Genomic DNA, 23,387 nt, shown 5'->3' on the forward strand with positions numbered 1-23,387 from the left:
ATACATCCGACATTGTCAGGAATATAGAGCAATGTGACTTTATAGCACCTCAAATACTCAGAAAGGAAGCCACGCTATTCCAAGGTATACAGGTAAATTGAAGGCTTGATGAAGTGTCTGTGTGTCGTAAGAGATGTAATTATGAGGAATTTAACCTTTTTCCATCAACACAAAAATCTAACAATAAAGATATACAATTTTCTAATTTCCTTTTTAATTCATCTTTTAATTAATTATTTTTTTTAATAATATGGGACCCTGGTGACATGTTCTGTACTTCTTGTCAGTATAATTCTTGTAACAGAAGTTCCATATATGCATTTTGTTTAAACACTTAACACTGTTAACATCTTATCTGGAAAAGTCCCACTGTATTTACAGATAACTTTACTCGATCTGAGCGGTTTGATTGTACTGTTCCTGTCAGCTGATTTGACCCAAATATTACAAGTAACAAGAGAAACTAACCTTTTGTTTTCTCATCAAAACACGAAATAAATATCTTGTTATCTTCATTTATAAAGCTTATTTTCTTAAGATAGCAATATAATTGACTTGTGATCTCAGGTAAAGAGGATGCAATGCAAGCATGGTCAATCTCATTTTCTGTAAAATTGTACAGAATCAACTTAATGATACACATCTCACTGTGTAGTGACAAAATACACCATGTGAGCAATTGCCCCTTTGTTCTTGTGCTGTAAAAATGACTCAGGCCTACCTGTTTGACTGGTTTGTAGCTGACAGGACTGATCTTCAGTTGCAGTTGGAGGGACATTTATGCATCCACATGTTTCACCAGTGATAGCATCACAGGCACCATGGCTAATGCAGTTATTTAATGACCAAGCATAGTTATCCTCACATCTGCACTGGTATTCATTCATATTTGGTGTACACACTGTGAAAAAAACAGGAGCACTCAGAATAAAGGCCTAATGACATGTTTACTGGTAACAGTGGTAAACAATGGGGCGTCACAATGAAAATATCTTATACCTGTTGTGGCGTTAATGCTGGTAATTACAGAGGAGCTGGTGACCTGGAAAGGTTGTTCACTGAGCCGGTTCACAAACACTTGCAGACGATCCAGATCAGAGATACTGATTACAGCTTTGAGTACATACTCAGTGGAATTTATGGAAACTGTGAAGATATGAAACAAACAAAAAAATCAGATCCTTGACAGCCATGAGGAAAGGAGATACGAACTGTTGATACTAAAAAAATGTGACTCACCCAGTCTTTTTTCTCTGGCAAGAGTGTGTGATGTGTTCGTACCAATCACATCCTGGAAAATCAAATTCCATCTGATTAGTTCAATTGTAGTTTTGTTTAAAAAATGATCATGTACTTGTGTTTAAAACAATCATAGTAACCTAATACTGATTATACACAAGGGCTTTAGCACTACAAACTTTAATCTTATTCCTTAGGAATTCTTATTCTTACCTCAAAGAACACATTCAGACACTCTCTGTACCCGTGCTTCTCCACATGGTAGACTATAACAAGAAGAACAACCATGCATCCTAGTGCCTTTGGTAAGGCCATCCCAACTGAAGAGAGAAAACAAGCAACACAATGATTTCTTATTACTAAATCAACCAGAAGACATGCATATATGTATTCATTGGAGTACAAACTGTGGTGAAGTGTTGGGCAGGTTACTTTCAAAATGTAATATTTTTATTTTGCTACTTTTTTACTTTGACCAAAATAGCCGCTGAAAAATGATTAGGTGTCATAAATGGAAACAATATTGATGGAATGTTTTTTCATAACAAAGCCAAGCGTCTGTCCTTTAGCAATGACAGTTAGCTCTTAAAGTTATGTACTTACTTGATTACTATGGTCTATGTCTAGTACCACCAGGTTGAATGCACTTATTGTAAGTCGCTTTGGACAAAAGCGTCTGCTAAATGACATGTAATGTAATGTAATGTAGTGTTTTAGCATTATATGCCCAAGACTGAAACTGATGATAGCAAAGATGCTCCAATGTATTATGTATGTGTATGTACGTGCTGGTACCAGTGTTGTAGTCTAGACCACAAAACCGAGACCAAGTCAATACAAAGAGCACAGTGTATCGAGGGGTCGAGATCAAGACCAGTCCAAGCTGCCTCCGTTAGTGTTGCTTTGCAGAATTTACAAGTTGCACTGTGTTTTCTTTTATTTTGTAGTTGTGCACAAAAGATCTTTGTGGTTCAGGTAACCAAATTTTATTTCAGAGGAGTTGGCTGACATCTTCTCACAGCCTCTTCTCCTGTCACTAACTTGCACTTTTTAGGGGTGCGTGTGACAGGAGGCGTGACGGCTGACTGCTGTTAACAGTGACAGCAATTTCAAATGATATATGAGTCATGTCATTGGTTGTACTTGAAGCAATATGATTTATGCAAAATCACAGTAATGGTATTAACAAGTAAATCGAAAAATGCACAGTTGTGGTCTTGACTGGTCTTGATTTGAAATCCCGAGTTCACTTTGTCCGAGACCGACAGAAATGCAGTCGATTCCGAGACGAGACCGAGACCTTCAAAAATTGGTCTTGAGACCAAGACCGATTTCAAGTACTACAACACTGGCTGGTACTTGCTGCCAGGAGGAAAACTATTTCAAAAATGTATTGCCTCCTGAGAACTGAAACTTGTAGTTGTTAATCAAGTTTGAGGATGTGCCACTATCTACTTTGCATAATTTCAGTGTATCAGGATGTCAGCAAAAAAAAATTAACTGTCATTGTATGTTTCTGGAAACCACAGAGATGGCAGATCTGAAACGTTTTTGCCGGCAAGAAATGAAAGCAGTGTACATATCTGGAAACTATAGTTACATAAATCAATCATTAGGTTTTTTTTGTCCGGTGACAATGTTTATAGCTGCCTACAGTCGGCAGGGGGTGGATGGTACCAACAAACTCAGGACTTTAAAGCTAGAAAAGATTGGTCCGTAATTTGTAAAAATGTTTTTGTGCCCTGTTCCAGTATTTTTGTGTCTGCCATGATCATCACATATTTACAATGTGTTTCAGTTGTAATGTGTTTGCTGCCTGTTTTAAGCAGCATACTCATGTGGCACAATGAAAACGGCTGGCAGCAGTTTGGAAAGTTTTTTGTGGTTTGCAGAAACATTTTCAGCATTGCCAACATTTCTTTTGGTGACTTCGTTGATAAAAACACTTTACTTGAAGCTTATTAAGATCCAGTTTCTTGGTGGAAAATTCGAGTTACTACAAAACTAAATTACATTTTAATTAAATTAAAATGTATCGTAAATAGCATTATTTAGACTCATTTGAAGATGACCAACAAGCCCCAACAGAATTGACACTCAGTAAGCATCCAGGAACTTCGGACACTTATTGTTGAAGTTTACGCAAGTGTTTTAAGACACCAACACAACAAGAAATGTTTGGCATGTAAAAGGGAAAATGCAGAGATCATTTGAGCACTGAAACCCAAGCGTGCATTGTCATATATAAGGAATAGCCAGTCTCTAAGTTACTACACCAACCCGTCATTTCCAACTTGTTACATTTGGATGCTTGGTAAGGAAACCTTGGCCTCAGGAATACCTGCCAGACATGGCATAGGGCTGGAGTTACGTTACACCTCTGGTACTTTAAGCTGCACACCTTAACCGTGCAGCTATCAGACTTCTACTCTGCTCATTACTTCATCCCATCTCCATGTTTGAATTTTAGCCTCCATATATGTTTTTCAGCCTAAGATTGTTGAAACAAAGCAGCTACAGAGTCTCACACAGACTCTCACACTGAGCTGAAATGGAAAAACTGGGCTAAGAAGTGTCTTTCAGTTTAAAGTACTAAGTCATTTTTTTAAATCCCAAAAACCAAATAATTTCCAAAAGAAAACAATCAGAAACAACCAAATCTTTTTTTATTCTGATCCAGCCCTAGTTGACTTTGGGTACCACACAGAACATTAACAGTGGTGTCAAAGTAATTGTTTGTTTGACCCATCTATTGCTGAAAACCCAATTTGTCCGACAATATATGCACAGATGGTTGATGTTATTGACACCATCAACCCACATTGCCTTTTTTCCAACGCAGACTTTGTGTGCTCTTTATACGTCACCACCCTCTGAGTGTCACTTGTCATGGATGGGTTTACTTTGGAGTTATTTGAACGTGCGATAATAACTATTCATAAACACTTTGTTTACACACTTTAAAACCACTATGATAAAGATTGGAGCCAAACTGCTTGTTTATGGTCAGGTTAAAAAAAAAAGCAGGGTTAATGGGCAACAGTAATAAGTGTGATTTGAGCCGTACATATGTCAACAATTGAACATGCCTTGTGAATATGTATGTATATACACAATTTTTAGGCTTTTATTCCTACAAAATTTGCTCAAGGCAATACTGCCCTACAAAGCCTAACTGCAGTAACTACACAAAGGGTAAAACTGAGAAACAACTACTTGACACCTATTTCTACATGTATTGATGATGTCATTTTTGTGCTAAAAAATCATGACAAATATTTGACCTCTGACCCCAAAAATGTAGTTACTGCACTTTTAGTTTCCACTTTGTAGTTACTGGTTTTGCATCACTGTAAAAGGTTCTAATAGTAATGTAAAACCCAACATGATCTCACAGGAATCCGTGAAATAGCCACGGATTTGCTTAACTCAAAATCACTCAAATTTCCGTGAAACTGACACGGATTTCGCTACAATGCAAGTTAATGACAGTCATATCCCGTGGCTATTCCAACATACAAAGTGATTATGTACATTCACTGAGTGAATATTTAGAAAATAAAACATATATTTCTAGCTAGAAATGTGATCAAAATCAATTTTTATGCAGAAACTAAGTCAAAACATTGATTTTTTCACTAAAAATGAGATAACTGTCCGCCATGTTTTTTGTTCTGACCGCCGGGACCTTGAAAGTCACGTGACTTGGAACAAACCAATAGGAAAAAAAACCCATGGAATAGCCACGGGATATGACTGTCATTAACTTGCATTGTAGCGAAATCCGTGTCAGTTTCACGGAAATTTGAGTGATTCCGTGGCTATTCCACGGATTTTGATTTACGCAAATCCGTTACTATTTCACGGATTCCTGTGAGACCAGGTTCATAAAACCAGAGTGCAGTAAGTGTATTTAAAAGTGTTTAACAACTCTAGTTACAACACTAACAACACTAGTTACTTCAATTTTTATATCATTATTTATCTGAAATGAAGCAAAATTTAAATCTAAACCTTTGGCACGAGATTAAACAGACATCAAGGGATTCATTTTTAGTCATAAATCAATTTTGACCTAAAAATGTAGTTACTGCAGTTAGGCTTTGTTGGGCAGAATAGTAGTGTGTTAAATGTGTAGTGACATTTACTGTAATCCAGAAAAAAATTGTGGTCATCAAATTTTTAGTGTCAACACAAGCACCAAGAAAATATTTAATTCCCACACTTCAATCTACTTACTTTTGATACTTTTAATTCATTTTCATTTTCATGACTTAAGAACTAATGAAGAATTAAGAACTAAATGGACCCAATTCAGTCATGAAATGCCAACAAATATGAGATACAGTATATTTGTTTTCTCTGTGTAGCCATGTAATGCCACACAGCAAGGGTGTTGGCATCTGACTTAGTCACATCGCATTGCAAATCCTGTTTAGTCATGCTTCCTCATAACTCATGATACTGGCAGAGTAACCCTGCCCTCTTAACTTCCTGGTTAGACGCAGGAACATTCAACAAAAAGACATTCTCAAAAAAACATGCACGTGGTTTGGGCGCAAGTGAAACCAGATGTCTAATCTCGATTTGAGCAGAAGATTCAGTTCAAAGAAAATGTGACGACTCATATCTTTACAGAGCTGTTTTCGAGAGTGTTGCTAGCAAGATAGCAATCAGCAACTCAAATTGTTGTTATTGTTGTTTTCCATGTAAGAATTTTTTTTTTTAATGAAGGCAATTTCACATTCTACTGGAAGCAGGTAGTAACGAAGTGGTCAGCTGGACACCCTTGGAGATACATGATACAGACAGGAGCAAAGGGCGATGTGTCTCATCTGTTCACTTGTGCTCTAATCGTGTAAAAGTGTAAACAGAGTGTTAGAACTTTCAGATATCCCATTAGGGTTGAGATTATAAGGGTTTTTTTTTTTTAGTTCTAAAGCTTTTTGGCCCTGTAATTTATGTGCTATTACAACAAAACAATCATGAAAAAGTGGAAAGATGCAGAGGGCCCCGTATTTCAAGACTGGCTTACAGAGTTAGTCAAAGTAGCTGCTTTTGAAAGGATATCCTATAGTATAACAAATGATATTGATAAATATAATGAGAAATGGGGAATGTTTTTAAGACTATATTCTTTACAGGGTGGCTAAAATGTATCTGCATAGAAATGAAGGTGGAGGCAGACTGGGTTCATTACAGGGAAATGTTTACTGGAAGACTATTTGTAGACAGTGAATTAACATATTGAACATTGATTAATTATATCTGTCTTGGACTTCTTATGTACTTATTTTTATTTTATTGTATTATCTATTTATTTTAAATTATGTTTTATTATCATACGATTGTGTATCTTAATCTTGCCCCTGTTTTCCTTTTTTTTCCTTTTTTCTTTTTTCTTCCTTTTCTTAGTTGGTTGTTGGTGTGGTCTTGTAAAAAAATTGTAAAAACTCAATAAAAGTTGAATCATAAAAAATAAAAAAAACTGCCTACTCAACCAATGTATTTCTTCAATATATAACCGACATTTTGATTTATTCATATCCAAATATGTTTTAATATTACAATAACTTGTCTATGTTTTTAAGTAGGTAATGCCACTCCCCAAAATACACTGGAACCTCTTCCACCATTTCTTCAAATACGAGATTTGTATGAAAACATACTTTACAAAGTAAATAATAAAAGCTAAAAACATGTTAAAAACAAATATATATATATATATACATATATATATATATATATACATATATATATATATATATATATATATGACTGGATTTTGAGTAAGACCATTAAACAGTTTTTCCCAAAATCCTGTGTTCAGGATTTTAAATTCATGGCTAGATGACACACTGGAGCTTCGTAATCATAACTCAGCCATCAACAGCATAAAAGTATCTTTACCAACGGTGGCTAACATTGATACATTTACTGATAACGTTTGCTAAAGCTAACGTTAAGTCATGTCAGCACTCATAGCGACCGAAGATTACAATGTCGGCAGTAATATCCTATATATGTGCTAATTCTGGAGCATTTTATTAACCTAAAAAAAAAACTGTTATTGTCTATCGGGAGAGCCAGACCAGAGAATAGTGCTCATTTTTTCACTTTTTTATGACCTAGTTGTTTACACTTGCTGATTTTATTTCTGATTCAAATTTGGTTGGGTGTTTAATAACACATTTTTCCAGTGGTAAGAAAAACTCAAATACACACATATATACTTTGCTTTACCCATACTTTAAATAAAAATAATTTTGTAATTTTGTGTGAAAATGCTTGCATTGCTTAAAATATAATTTAAAATTACCTCATTCATTCAATTACTAAAACTTAAGTATACATTTATGTAAATTAAATAATGTTGTAAAAATGACAGTGGTGACAGGAAGCAGAACAAATCAGGTCTCGGGTCTGTTAGTAATAGGGATCTTCCCCATATGTTACCCTAACTATCCATCATAAACACACATAAAAAAACAACAACAATTTTTTCATTACTATTTAGTAAGCTATTTATATTTCTTAAGTTAGCACTGTTTGAAAATGAAAAATTCTATTTCAGATTGGTTGTGTGTGTGTGTGTTTTATATGTTTTAATAGTTTTTATTCCTGCATTAGACTAAATTATGTTTTGTTTTTTGTAAAAAATTACTTTCCCCATCTTCTATGAGTAGTTTCACACTGCACTGCGTAATACGCTCTTCTTGGTCAAGAATCGAATAATCCAAATTAATTCAAATGTGTTTGAGGAAGCCACTTTTTAACACAGAAATAACTAAAGATGGAGGTCGACCATGAGTTCTACTCTATGCTCTGTCTGACATTTGATGCATTGTCACTTAACAGCTCATTCTGCTGAAGCTAGCTGGATACAGCAGAAAGTTCTCTTGTTTCCAGTTACTGAAGATATATTTACACATTTAAACACTTACAAGTTGGGAAGTTGTCTAAAACTTACATAAAACAGAATGCAATGATTTGCTAATCCTTTGTGACATACACTGAAAAAGCATATAAAGACAATATATATACAGTCTTTAACACATTTATTAGACCACCTGTCATAAAAACGAGAAAACCTAAATATTTTATATATATTTAAAGCTTGTTTAAAACATAAATGTTATTGTTATTTATTTGACAAATAACAAACTGAATTCACCTTTTTATAGCCAGATTTGAGCCAGCTCACTGGGCTTCTCAGAGAAGTCAGAAATGAATCAACATAACATTCAATCACTAAAACTCATTTTTCTGTTCAGGAATGCAAGTAAATAAGTATAATTTGACATCTTAATCAAGATATAATGATGTGCTTTACTGTTTTAGCATTTTTTTGTAAATTGGAAAATTCATGGATAACAATAATAATATTATTTTAGTTTTTATTAAAAAATAAAATTCTGCTGTATTAACCATTACACATAAAAAATGATTTTGGTAAGAACTAATGCTGTTAATTCAGGACAGCTGTGGCATTAACCGGTGGTCTAATACATTTCATAAGCACTGAATGTTCAAATGTATACAGTTTTATGTTTGTGAATATGCACTCGACAGTCTGAATATGAAGCGTTCTGTTTTTATCCCAACTTGTTTAGAATGCAAATGTGAATTCAAATGTGAATTCAAAGTCAGCTATACTGTACGCCCCATGACCGGGTTTTTCCATTGACTTTCCAAAGAAGCTAAAACAATGAGACTGGGGGGTTTTCATTCATATTCTACCTTCAATGGAAATTTAAAGGATAAGAAGAATCTGAGAACAACTTAACATTGAAACAAAGATAAAACAACAGTTTTTTTTTACATTTAGCAACTACAGCTCCCGATAGAGTTTGATAGACTACTAAGTTCAAGAAAAATGTATTAAATGTAAAATTGTTTTGGTGTTATAGTTAATTCACAAGAGTAAAGACTATCAAAACTATGTCAAATCTGTCTTCCTCTGTATGTAGCTATAGCTTGTTTAAAAGTATTATAAGAAACAACCACCTATAATAGACATAAGTTAAGTACATTTTTAAATGGCAATTGATTTTGTTTACCTCTCATTGTCTTCTCGCTGCCAAGACGGGCTCCTGTCTCTTTCTACTGTACGTCTAATGCCGTCAGCAAACTTCCTGGTGTTCAGCTGAGTCAAAAACCTGTCTGTCAAGTTAAGTGAAGTAAAGTAATCCTGGGCATAAATCTAGATATGATGATATATTGGACTGAAGAACAATGAGATGCCATAATTATCTTTTGTGTCTACTAATTTGTGTGTCGGAGCATCTAAAGCAGTGGCAAAGTGACGAGCATTTGTAACATTTCCAATGGTTAAATCCCCTTTTTGTCATAACTATGTTTCAGGTAAAAATAATCTGCATGTAAATAATGACTACATGGGTAATGCAGTATGATTTCTCTCTCTATGATAAACAAATAAATGAATCTTGAACCTTGGTCAGAGTCTCATATACGCTTTTTGTTAAGTATACATTTATGTAAATTAAATAATGTTGTAAAAGTGACAGTGGTGACAGGAAGCAGAACAAATCAGGTCTCGGGTCCGTATCTGTTAGTGACAGGGATCTTCCCCATATGTTACCCTAACTATCCATTAGAAACACACATAAAAAAAAACCCAACATTTTTTTCATTACTATTTAGTAAGCTATTTATATTTCTTAAGTTAGCTGTGTTTAAAAATGAAAAATTCTATTTCAGATTGGTTGTGTGTGTGTGTGTGTGTGTGTGTGTTTTATATGTTTTAATAGTTTTTATTCCTGCATTAGACTAAATTATGTTTTGTTTTTTGTAAAAAATTACTTTCCCCATCTTCTATGAGTAGTTCCCTGTCTGTCAAGTTAAGTGAAGTTAAGTAATCCTGGGCATAAATCTAGATATGATGATAGATTGGACTGAAGAACAATGAGATGCCATAACTATCTTTTGTGTTTACTAATTTGTGTGTCGGAGCATCTAAAGCAGAGGCAAAGTGACAAGCATTTGTAACATTTCCAATGGTTAAATCCCCTTTTTGTCATAACTATGTTTCAGGTAAAAACAATCTGCATGTAAATAATGACTACATGGGTAATGCAGTATGATTTCTCTCTCTGTGATAAATCAATAAATAAATCTTGAACCTTGGTCAGAGTCTCATATATGCTTTTTGTTCAGTGTTATACGAACAGTTTAGTACAGTGTCAGGATCCAAATCATTTCTTATTTATCCAGACTTCAGATTGTCCTGCACTCTGACGCAAGCTGTTTCCATAATAAGGTGTGATCTTCAATTAGACTGGAATGTTTCCAACTGCCTTGTTAAATTACAGATCAAGCACACAAGCGAACTCGACACTCCTTGTGACACTAGACCAGTACAGAAAGTGATTCCTGGTGTAAGCTGCTGTTTCTTGTCCGTGCTTGTTTTGTTCCTCTTTCTTTATGGTAAGTCTAAAAGCATGAAAAAAGGAGCAGTTGAAACATGGCAGTTTTAAAAGCCTTTGATCAGCTGCCAAATCAGACTTTACTTTAATAGCGAAACAGTCAACCACACCCATTCAACAACTACATTCTTTTAGGCCACACATAAGTAGACAAATAGCCAACATGTTTGTACCCAGCTGAGTGAATAAACAAAACCATGCATTTTACCTCCAGTTAATTACAATGAAAATAAAGAAGAACATTGTTTAGACTGGGGAATGCTTTTGACATTACTATATGAGTTTGGTAGCTTAGAGCAGTAGTTCTCAACCTTTTTGAGTCGCGACCCCCAATTTAACATGCATGTTGTCCGTGACCCCCGCTCACTGAACGCAATCTCACACGCACAGTTCACCCAAAAAACAAACAATCTGACCAAAAAAAGTAAACAAAATGACCAAAAAAGACATGAATTGACCACAAAATGATCAAAAAAGACACAAAATGACCAGAAAAGACACAAAATGACCAAAAAAAGACACAAAATGACCAAAAAAAGACACAAAATGACCAAAAAAGACACAAAATGAACAAATAAAGACACAAAATGACTAAAAAAGACACAAAATGACCAAAAAAAGAAACCAAATTACCAAAAAAGACACAAATTAACCACAAAATTATTTTAAAAAAAGACACAAAATGACCTAAAAAGACACAAAATGAACAAAAAAAGACATTAAGTGACCAAAAAGACTAAAACAAATGATTTGGCGAGGTTGAGAATAGCTGGCTTAGAGGGTGTTATTCTCTCTACTCATTCATCAGTAGAGAGAGCATCAGTCAGCCTCTTTAGGCCTGTAATCTGTTTTCTTGTACAGGGAAAACTTCTCAATTACTAGGTGTATAGCAATTCTGTCTTGAAGTATTATGAAAATATACAGAAACGTAAAAAATTGGAAATTGAACCAGAGAGAACACAAGTTTCTTTTACTGATCTTGGAGTAGACCTTCACTATAACAAAAAGGCAGTTTTTTTTATCCTGAATGGATAATCTGTTGAAACAACAGGAACAGGAAATGTTAAAAGGCTTTCAATCATAGAACAAAATACTTAAAATTCTCTCACTGACATTTAAAGAGTTAAGCTTCCTCATGAAATGGATCCTACGTTGTCCTCCTTTGACAATAGACTTGTGTGTTAATATCAAACTTAAGCTTAAAATCAAAGACGGTTCCCAGATACTTGTAGGAGTCAAAAAATATTTCCTTTGATTTGTGACACATTCAGGTCAAGGTAATTATCACACCATTTACTGTAACTCTATGGAGTCATGGTCTATTTTGTCCATTTTTTAATCATTTTCATGTCTTTTCATGTCATTTTAAGTCATTTTGTGTCTTTTTTGGTCATTTTGTGTCTTTTTTTTTGGTCATTTTGTGGCTTTTTTTTTGTCATTTTGTGTCTTTCGGTGTCTTTTTGTAGTCATATTGTGTCTTTTTGGGGTATTTTGTGTCTTTTTTAGTCCTTTAGTCCAACATAAAATGTGATTTTGAATCTTTTAAAAAAAAAAAGTAAAATGAAGAACATCATCACAAACATTCATTTACATGTACGATCAATACAACAATCTGTTGATTGTAAAAGAGTTTAGTTTGTGTTATTCCATCAGTTGTCCGTGTTTTTTATGACACTGTGCTGTGACTGACAAAATGTTTCTTAACGTTAACAGTTTTGAAACGTTTTTAAGGTTCTGACAAACGGGTCATAACGGTTGTAAAAAACTGTAACAACTTCATGAAATGCATGAACCATGAACAGACTTTGAACCTTGAAGGTATAAGAGAGAACTTCACCAGAAACCTGCTCTCCTGAGAAGTTCAGCAACTGTCAGTGTACACAATAAATAGAAGGGGTGACAACACACAACCCTGAGGTGAACCTATGTTTCACACAGTCATTAATCCATTCACCCTAATCTGCTGAACCCTTTCAGTGAGAAAGTTTAAAATCAACATGAGAAATTGGTCTGGTAGATGATAGAAATGACATGCAAGTCTCCCTTAATCAGAATATGAGGCTGCATCTTAGTGAAAGCTGAAAAAAAGTCATTAATTAAAAGTCTTACACGAGATCTGGGGTTTTCTATGTGCTACAAGTTTCTCATTTATAAAAGACACAATATACAGGTGCATCTCAATTAATTAGAATATCATGGAAAAATCCATTTCCAGTAGTCAAACAGCCCCAACCAAGTATTGACTCATATAGATGGACATACTTTTCAGAGGCCAACATTTCCATATTAAGCATACTTTTTTAAAATTGGTCTTTTGTAATATCAAATTTTTTTGGGACACTGAATTTTAGGCCTTCATGAAATGTAAGCCATAATCATTAGGAGAAATTAAATAAATTAAGACATGAAATGTTTCATTCCTAAGTGTAATGGATCTATATAATATGTTATTTCCACTTTTGGAATTTAATTACTGACGTAAATAAACTTTCTATGATATTCTAAGTTATTGACATGCACCTGTACATTTTAAAATCCCATCCAAATGTTTAATCAAAAGTGAGGTAAGTGCAACAGATCTGAACTCATTTAGTGCTTTTTTTTGGATTTGAGGATAGGTATGATGGTGGACATCTTCCAGATGGTAGGTGTCTGGCCCATGGTCAACACACATCTGGAAGAGTCTGTCCACATCTGGAAAAGTCTGTCCACAAATGGCATCAGGACCAGCAACTGACACATTTCAGAGATATCAATTCCATTTCAAGGGCCTGTTTACATAGAAGGACATTTTCAGAGAAATCAGACCATTCAGAGTAGAAAATTGGCTGTGACGAGGTCATAGGTTTTAGGTCATAACTATGTTTCAGGTAAAAATAATCTGCATGCAAATCTCTATGATAACCCCATAAATAAATCTGAACCTTGGTCAGAGTCTCATATGCACTTTTTGTTCAGTGTTAGTACAGTGTCAGGATCCAAATAATTTCTTATTTATCCAGAGGCGGTTGCCAGAACTTTGTGCCAGCAGTGAACACTGAGGAACAGTACAGGTACATTTGAATGTGTCAGATCATCCTGCACTCTGGCCCAATCTGTTTCTGTAATAAGATGTTTGAATTTTGAAGTTTTTTATTTTGCACAATAATAAGACAAAAAAGAAAAGGATAAAGAAATAACAACAAAGGGAAGGTGCAAGGTAGCGGCAAGAAACCTAAAATAGCTTATACAGGCCTCTACCTAGTTAAATTCAAGTTAAATTAAAAACAAGTAACTATGAAAAAATAATTAGCATTAATTACCATAAAAATAAAGCAAAATTATATTAATATTAAAAAGTAAAATAAAACAAAAGTGTAGAAATGTGTGTGTGTGTGTGTGTGTGTATGAGTATGTGTGCTACTTAGTGACCTGAGCAATCAGAGCCACTAAACTGCTCTTGTATGTGTTCAGAGAGGAAAACTTTATTGAACTATTAAATTGATCATTCTAGAGTAATGTACCTCTGTTTTTTAAGGAAAACTGACCAAGGGTAGTACGATAGTGAGGCTGATGAAATCTTGTTAATTGTCTAGTATTGTACTGATGTAATTGTGAGTTGACATGGAAATATTCACTGAAAGCTTTAGGAATGGAGTTTGGACTATAAATATACTTAAAGATAAAATTGCATATGTTAATCGGAAAATTTGTCATTATGTTGAGTTTTTCGAAAAGGGGAGCAGAAGGATCTTCAATTAGAGTGGATGGTTCCAGCTGGCTTTTTAAATTACAGATCAAGCACACAAGCCAACCTGACCAAACTAGAATACAGAAAATGGTGTAAGCTGCTGTTTCTTATTTGTGCTTTAAGAACTACAAGCGTTAAAATAGATGAAACAGGTGAATTATACAAACGTTCGACCCCCCTCACAGTTGCCATGAATGGAGAAATGAGCTACCAGGCAGTAAACATGTTTATTTCTGTTGGGCATTTTAACATACAGGTCAATGAACATTGATCCCCTTTTGGAGCCAGTTATGGAATAGCAATTTTTGGCGCTTTGAAATTTGCTTCACTTGTCATCCCCTCAGTTGTTGCTTGCCTTTTAGGCTATGTTTTCTGTTAGAGTTTGGTTAGCAAACTTTTTTGTAATGTGAAAAATAGCTAATAGCAAAGTAGTAATATTATATAAGGACATTTTTTCATTAAACATCTCACAGAAATTCTTATAAATTTTAACTTGTGTATTTATTATGGAATGGATATTTGAATGTCAACCTAAATAGCATATGTTTTTTCAAAAATATGACCACTGTAAATACCCTGGTAGTCAAATGATACATGAGTGTATTCTATTATTAGCCAGGATTACAGGTAGTACAGATGCGACAGGAAGTAATGGAGTAGAAGGACAGGAGGCAAGAAGTCTTGAAGCATTTTATCAAAAGTCATTCGACATTTTTCATATTGTGGCTCCTAATAAGTAATCCACTGTTCTTTTCTTTGTTTCTTCGTTAATAAAAAAAAAAAAAAGTCATTCGACATATAACTGTGCACAAATATATGTTTAAGGCCCCTCTCATGTAATGCCATCAGTAAAAAAATAAATAAAACTCATGTCACAATATGCCTATAGGAAACTGTATAGGCAGCATTAGTGATTTGTTTTAAGGCCCATCAGCACCCTCTTGTGGTCCTGTAAATACTATCCTCTCCAGACACAACACTCCACTGTATAGCAGTTAAAAGGAAAACACAAATAAAGCATCTGCAAGTAGATGATAGTAGATAAAAGTAGACACAACAATGGATAGAAGTAGACAGCTTACATGTCCAACCCACTTTTGTGTGAGGCAGTATAAGGCCTCTTCACTTTTAACAGTCTGAAACATTTTATTAAAAACATTAAACACTCCTCAAAACAGTTTGGAAATATTATTTTTCTCAATTATTTCTCCCCTTTAATAATACCAATTGGTACTGTATTTTCAGTGGAGGAATGTAACTAAGTACATTTACTGAAGTACTATACTTGAGTACAAGTTTGAGGTACTTGTACTATACTTGAGTATTTCTATCTTATGTAACTTTATACTTCTACTTCACTACATTTAGCTGCCAGCTTTAGTTACTTTTCAGGTCGAGATTTAGACATTTTTGTAATTAAATTCATAATAGTATATTAAGTAGTTAAAAGGGGCCTTACCTTGAGAAAATTAAAATGCTGCATACATAAATGCATCAGTAATAATAGTCCTATAATATATTTGGAATACATAAAACAATCTGATTGAGTCCATTCTGCTTAATGAGTTGATACTTTAAATACATTTAGATACTGATACTTTTGCACTGTTACTGAAGTAAGTTTTGAATTCAAGGTGTTTTTGTTTTGTAGTGGAGTAATTTCACAGTTTTAATAATTCTACTTAGTAGTAAGGTATTAAGGGATAGTAAGTAAGGGATCTCTATACTTTCCCCACCACTATCTATTTTATATTGTTGGAAAACCTAATTAGTCACCTTTACGAGGTACAACTTGTAAGGATCATGCATTTGTGGAATGTGCCATACAGCTAAACATGTGGGCAGCGCCCAAAATAAATGTACCAAAATCCCCTGCAATATTCTCCTGTTGGTATTCACTCTTGTTTTAACCTGAGAGACCTGATTGAGACCTGAAGAGACCTGATTGGCAATTATTTGACAACACCTGTGTGCATTGGTACTGCAACTTTTTTGAGTTTGTGTGTGCTCCAAGCATCAACATGCCACGTTCGTCCGATCAGGATAAGGCCCCTGCAATACGGCAACTGGAAGCATGTGTGGCAGCATTACTTGGTGTCAGTCCTGGTACAATTTCCAAACTTAGGACCAAGTTCTGTCAGACTGGTGAAGTCAAAGACACGCTCCTGAGGTCCCTGACAGTGTAAAATTAATAAAGTGTAAAAATGGACAATATGTGTTGTTTTTTTCCCCTATTACTTTGGGAGAGTACAATCAGCAAATCCACCCAGCAACTCAAAACAAAAGTGAATACCAACAGGAGAATATTGCAAGGGATTTTGGTACATTTATTTTGGGCACTACCTATACATTTAGCTGTGTTGCTCATTCCAGAGAAGCACGATCCTTACAAGTTGTACCTTGTTGTAAAGGTGACTAATCTGGCTATCAAACTATATATAATACAACACCAACATTATATTATGTTATTGTATAATAACGTATTATTAAAGGGAATAAATAATTGAGTGAAATAATGTTTATTTTTTTTGAGGAGTTTATTAAAATAAGAGGAGAATCTACTCTCCCCTCTCCTCTCATTCAACTTGTGGTGGATAGGGTATTTTAGATCCCTTACTTAAGTAAAAGTACTAATACCACACTGCAGAATTACTCCACAACAAGTAAAAATCCTGCATTCAAAATTTACTTCAGTAAAAGTACAAAAGTATCAGCATCAAAATGTGGTTAAAGTATCAAAAGTAAAAGTACTCGTTATGCAGAATGGACCCACTCAGATCGTTTTTAGATTGAAAATATATATTGAATTATTATTATTATTATTGATGCATTAATGTAAGTAGCGTTTTACTGTCGTCCATGTAGGGCTTGATTTAACTACTTAATATATTGCTTTAGTTTATTAAAAAATGCATCATCATTTTAAATTGATAATGGTTTTCAAGTTAAATTTTGACCTGAAAAATAACTGAAGCTGTCAATGTAGTGGAGTAAAAAGTACAATATTTGCTGCTTGAATGTAGAGCAATTAAGCAGCACAATTAATTGAAATTGTATCGAAATTGCCATATGGACTAGTGCTATATCTAAAATAAAAATAAATATCTAAAATAGGTATCATATTTATTAAAAGGAAGAATTCCATTCTGAAGATGTCCTGGCCCGAAAATGGCATTCTACAGACTGATTTTTAATGTTTTTGAACTGAACTGGATTTTGTCTATATTTGGAACAAGGTCATTTTTGTCTTCACTGACCCCATCAATGATTTTTTTTTTCACCTGTATGATGTCCCCATTCTTGCATCCTGGCACCATTCCTCTGCTGATTGTGAGCTCAGCAGAGAACCTTTTTCCCATCCTCACCACCAGTGTCTGTATGAAAAATCAAATACATTTTTCCCAAAGATGGTTTCTGTCATTTTCTTATCATGTTGTTGATGTTTGTTCAAGTGCTCGTGTTTTCCGATAAGTTTGGATTTACTTAGTTATTTACTTCTGTAAAACGGTTTGCAAGGTCATGATAGACAGCTGTAATTGACTAATGAGTGGTCGGGTGGGTGTTTGATAGCAGGCTCCACTATTTGTAACTACTGTGCAGTTTCTGGCTCCGAATGAAGTCAACAGCACAAGATGGCAGCAGCCATACCAGGGATATTTTGGCTTCACTTTAGGATTACAGTGGGAGGAAGTGTAGGCTATCGTCCATTCTTTATACAGTCTATGGTCAAACCCAAAGGAGACTGGTGTCTCAATGCCTAAACTTGGCCAGTGTCAACAATGACTTTTGGTCATGTATTGAAAGCAAAGCACTTCACATGTCACATTTCATAGGAGATTATACGAATCACAATGAAAGGTTTTAGCAGGAAATTGTATGAACCTCTTCATATGAATGCATTGCACACAGCAGGGAGCCATATTGGAAGCCAACCTGCAACCATGTGCAAATTTGCATTTTCTCTTGCAAAGTTTATGGAAATGTTAAAATGATAAAATTTGGAACATGACTAATGTTGAATTATTAGAACCAATGAAGCCAATCGTTCCCCAACCTTCACCAAGGTTCTACAGTGTATAATCACGATGTATGCACAACTCTTCTGACGAATATGTTGCACACAGCAAGGCACCATCTTGGAAGCCAACATATACCAAACAATGAAACAAATAAATGTTTGCATGTTTGTATGTACAATACTGAGAGAGTATTGCAGATGCCATACAGATTCTAAAATTGAAACCAACTTTTTTTTGCTATATTAAATCAGCAGCCCTCACTCTAAACTTAACCGTAGAGAATGATAAATTGTGATTAGTTGGAATCATTTTAGTTATTGTTTACTTTTCTGTGTTAAACACTATAACCATCTGAAAACTGTTTGTTTTCTGTTGTCAGGGTTTGTGCTCAGTCAAATAACATGATGATGCAATTGGAGAAACTTGTTTGTCGCTTGTTCCTCATTAAATTGGACTCTGTGGATGTATTATGTCATTATTCAGATCATTAAGTGAACATACATTTGCTGTTTCTCCAAAACAATACGGCCCCAGGTTGAAAAGGTGAGATAATGCAGGTAGAAAAGAGAGAGTGAGAGAGCGTGAGAGAGAGAGAGAGAGAGAGAGAGAGAGAGTGAGAGTGTGTGTGTGCCCGCGCGCGAGTGGCCCAGGTGACCACTTCACACCTCTAATTGGCTGTTGAAGGGCTGTTGCATTACATCATCTAGATGGAGATATAATTCTGTAAACACAAAAGTGAGGGTATGAATCAACATATTAAACTTTTGAAAAAAATGTTAAATCAATTCAAATTAACAAGGCGAAAATGAAAATGAGTTAATATATTTCTAAGATGGAATTTATTTTACCCACCATAGCTTCTCCGGCCTGCTTGAAGTGCAAATGACAAACATTTATGATAACTCTTTTATTCCCTTCAAAGATTCATAATCACTGACAATACCTCCTTCATTTTTCCAGAACTAGCTGGCATCATTGTTAAAACCCTTATTGGTATGCACATCAAAATAACAGATATACAGATATCTATATGTAAACTCACAACCTGTAGCTAACTTGACAAGTTTTTTGATCGTGGAAGCGTGAGTCCATTTCACTGGCTGAAATGCAATCTACCCTTCCGCGTCATCCTGCATGAGATGATTATGGTGCTTTTATTCAGTGCTGAGTCAATACAGGCAGTGAATGATTCAGATAATCAGACATGCTTGAGGATTCAGTATTAAAGCTTAGTTCAGCCTGGGCTATGAAGCAAGTTGCTTCTTTTTTTCTTGCCAGCACTGACCATAATATGTTAGGTCCACCACACTATGTAAGAAACATCTCCTGGATGCATCATCAGTAATGTATCCAGGGTTCATTGTGTTTTCCGGGTCTTGCAATATTAAACACCCTCGTCCAGGCAACCCAGTCAGGGATGATCAGGACCCTACTTGCATCCCAGCCGCAACCCAATGATCAGCCCTCTTTATCCAAAGTCACCTTGTCGCTTTTTCTGCGACTTCACTTGTAGACTGAATTAACTCTTGTTGGCTGCCCCTATTACACCCAAGCGACCAAGGTCTTTGCAACGTGAACGTCCTGAAAAACCTCTGCAGCAGACTTCTATGGGCTCAAAGTTTGTTCTCCAGCCTTTGTCCCTGCACTCCTCCACCAGCTCCTGTTACTTAATGCTTTTCCTCTCGTTGGCTTCCTCTATTCGCTCTTCCCTGGGTGAGTTCACAGTGAGTTCCAGAATGATCAGATGTTTTGAAGCCTCAGAGGTTATGATTATGTCTGCCCGGAGTGATGTAGTTGCTATGTGCAGTGGTAACTTTAGTTGCCTCCTCAGGTCAACTTGTAAGGCGAATTGCCCCTCGGGGATAATAAAGATTCCTTGAACCTTACAGCTGACAGTCAGAGGTTGTGTTGAGGAGGCCTGTAATTGTTTGCAGACGTGCTCTGATTTTCTCTCTCCCGCTTTGATTAAGGGGATGTCTTCTTTGGAGCCTGATGGTGTCTGCTGATGCTGATGGCTGAGGCTAAACTCTCAGCAACTCCCTAAGCACCTGGTGATAGCGGCCATCAGCTAGAGCCTTTGGGCAGCTGCTGAGGAAGTGTTCTAAAGACCCTCTTCTGGAGCACCAGGTGATCCAGTGTTGGATTGTACTCTCCCACCTTGTCCATGCACCATGTTGCCGAAGTCCCACTGCCTTGCTCATTTGCTCTTCCTCCACGCCTGCTCTAACCTCTTCCTGGATTAGATGGTGTCTGTCCTTGCCCTGGGCTTTGCTGATCTAGGTCTTGATATAAAATGCATAGAGTATTGGTTAAATTTATTTGGTGACATTTATCAAAAGAAACTGGCAATGATTACCTATTTTTAGTGAGTAATGTAACATAATGTGTAACATAATGCAACCAAGTAAATTAAAAGGTAAAGCACAAGAAAATAATTAATATCTACTGAATTACTTCATTACAGCAACTACTACACTGTAACAAATTATTCTGTAGTCACTTTATGTAACTTAATATATTTGATAAAATGTATTCTATTCAATATAAATGCGTCCTTGATTTTGAGGCAGTTGTTTAAGTAACTTTAATATAAAAATGTTTGAGATTGAATCTACTCATTTTGATCACATAAATATAATCTTTATGTGTATGTAATTCTAAATCAAGAGAATTTTTAATGAATTCAACACAATAGAATTAGTCTGTTTCCAATTGACAGGCACTTCCTGTTAAGTTGTTATTAACTCAACTTGTAACATAGTTAGATTTAATTAATAATATTGCGTGCAATCTGTTGCCTCATTTTTATTGAGTAGCTATTGTTTGTCTTTTTTTTTTTTTTACAGTGTATAGATATATAAAGTGTTCTTAAATTTTTGAGTAAAATGATGTTTGTTTATGAAAAACAAATAGAATTTACTTAATTTGGTTAAATAAATATAACTTAAAACTTGGATGTAATTAAGTAAATGTTACTTAATATCTTCAGAACTGTTATGTTTTATGGAATGTAAAATTTACTTGATACTGGCAAGTGAGTGTTACTTGATATTGCAGCATTACATTTTACTTAAAACATTTGTGTGCAAATACTGACAATATATTTTTTAAGTAAATCTTATGAGTTATTATTTTCCCAATGTAGAGAGAAAAGAGAGAAGCAGGCAGAGAGACAGAGGCTCCAAGGCCATAGATAAGGCAGAGAGAAATAGAGCGAGAGGTCGCCTGGTGTTGTCTTTCCTTTTTTCTTTTCAAATTAACAGTTACTCACTCATCTATCACACATCATGGTATCTTTGGTTTATGTTTTGATGGATTTATTATCCTTTATGTGTTGTGTTTTGGGTGGAGGAGTTTTTCCTGCTCTGTGTGGAAGCGTAGTATAATTGTAATTTACTGGTGTACAGAATGTAACTGTAATGTAAACAAGCGTTCCCCTGTTAGGCCAAGTGGCGTTACCCCTTTGGGTTTTGTCTTGTTTGTTTGTTGTTTTACTAGTGTTGTGGTGGTCCTGGTCAGAGCATTTGTCTCGGGAGCACATCATGGTCAAGGGTAGGTCGCCAGTTTCTGGTTGCTTCCCCTCGCCATAGGCTTCAGTGCATAAGTACCCGCCGCTGGTCACCACATGAAGACTAGGGTTGAGATTAGCTAGACAGTAATGGTCAGGTAGTCAGCTAGAGGGGCGCATTGTTTACTGTCTAGGCCAAAGTGTTGATGAGTTATTTTTTTCATTTTTTTTTCATTTTTTTTTTTGTTCTTTATTTTTTATTTCTCCTTTTAGTGGAGCTTGTTGGCTTTCTGCACAAAAGAGCAGCAGTTAAAAATGGCACAACATTTTGGCCTTGACGTTGGTGACAAAAGTATAAAAGACAGAGTGAAACTTGTCTTGAAGGCCAGTTAAAAAAATAAAAAAATAAAAGAGGGGGGATTTGTCAGAAGTCCCGTCAGCTGTTGCTTGTTGTGGCAAACAGGTTTAACGTTTAAACCAGGCGGCAATCTGCCTCCATGCTCAAATGCCTGAGCATGGAGGCCACCAGGAGGTGCATAAAGCCTGCAATTCACCGAAAATTCCAGTAGGGGGTGCTAAGTTTGGCTGCAAAAGAAATCTGCCCATTCATTTCAGTGCTAAATTTGAAAACTTCTCACTTGATTTATTATCTCCGAAAAAAATTTCAGGGACAACATTATGGTCTCAATCGCTAGTAAAAAATCTTCTTCAAGACAATTTGATGTCAATAGTTCTAATAATGGCCCCATTTAGAAGAAAATAGAAGATAAAGAATCGTGTGATTTGGGGCGTTTCTAGCATTGATTGACAGGTCACTGACAAGGTGAGCCGTCACCAGGAGAGAAGCAGAGCAATGCGTATCCATGGAAACGTGTAAATAAAGTTATATATAACGTTATATAGATAGAAAAGAGGACGTTTACCGATTTGGTCTCATAACTTTGACCCTTTCACACTGTATTTTCACTTAATGACAGTTTATTTGAACGTTTTGTTCAGTAAAAATGTCTTGTTCAGTGTTTGGCTGGACTAACAGATGCTCCAAGGAGTCGCTGCTCAGTTTTCTGAGGTAAGAAAGATACATTTTGTTTTTGTTTTTTTGCTAGCCAAAACTAACATCCCAGTTAATGCTCCAATTAATGCTAACATGAATTAGCATCGGGTTGCCGGTGTAGAGAGGCGTGTAGTCAGTGTCGTCAGATCCCTCGTGCTCCGCCACAGTCCAATTATGGTCTGCTCCACGTATCGGAAACAAGATGGCGATGCAAGATGGCGAGTATAACGATGAACTCGAGGCTTCCAACGGGCAGTCCACAAACCAATGGGTGACGTCACGGTGACTACATCCATTATTTATATACAGTCTATGGTTTAAACAGCAGAGAGGGTTGCTTTAGATGCACACAGCTTCAAATACATAGAGAGCATATTTAAATTTAGTCCAT

At 35.4% G+C, this 23,387-nt stretch overlaps 1 protein-coding gene across 1 annotated transcript in view; it reads right to left on the reverse strand.

Moving 5' to 3' along the window:
- LOC131991475 (uncharacterized) overlaps positions 1 to 23,387 on the reverse strand; it is a 41,772-nt gene that overhangs the window by 16,377 nt on the left and 2,008 nt on the right. Inside the window, exons 2-6 of the mRNA XM_059356930.1 lie at positions 2,035 to 2,122; positions 1,453 to 1,559; positions 1,240 to 1,291; positions 1,000 to 1,146; positions 722 to 901 (exon numbers count right to left, since the gene is read on the reverse strand). Of these exons, the coding sequence (XP_059212913.1) occupies positions 722 to 901; positions 1,000 to 1,146; positions 1,240 to 1,291; positions 1,453 to 1,559; positions 2,035 to 2,122 (574 nt within the window). The remainder of the gene's footprint in view (positions 1 to 721; positions 902 to 999; positions 1,147 to 1,239; positions 1,292 to 1,452; positions 1,560 to 2,034; positions 2,123 to 23,387) is intronic.

Source organism: Centropristis striata, chromosome 18 (assembly GCF_030273125.1).
Source record: "Centropristis striata isolate RG_2023a ecotype Rhode Island chromosome 18, C.striata_1.0, whole genome shotgun sequence".
NCBI classification, from domain to species: Eukaryota; Metazoa; Chordata; class Actinopteri; order Perciformes; family Serranidae; genus Centropristis; species Centropristis striata.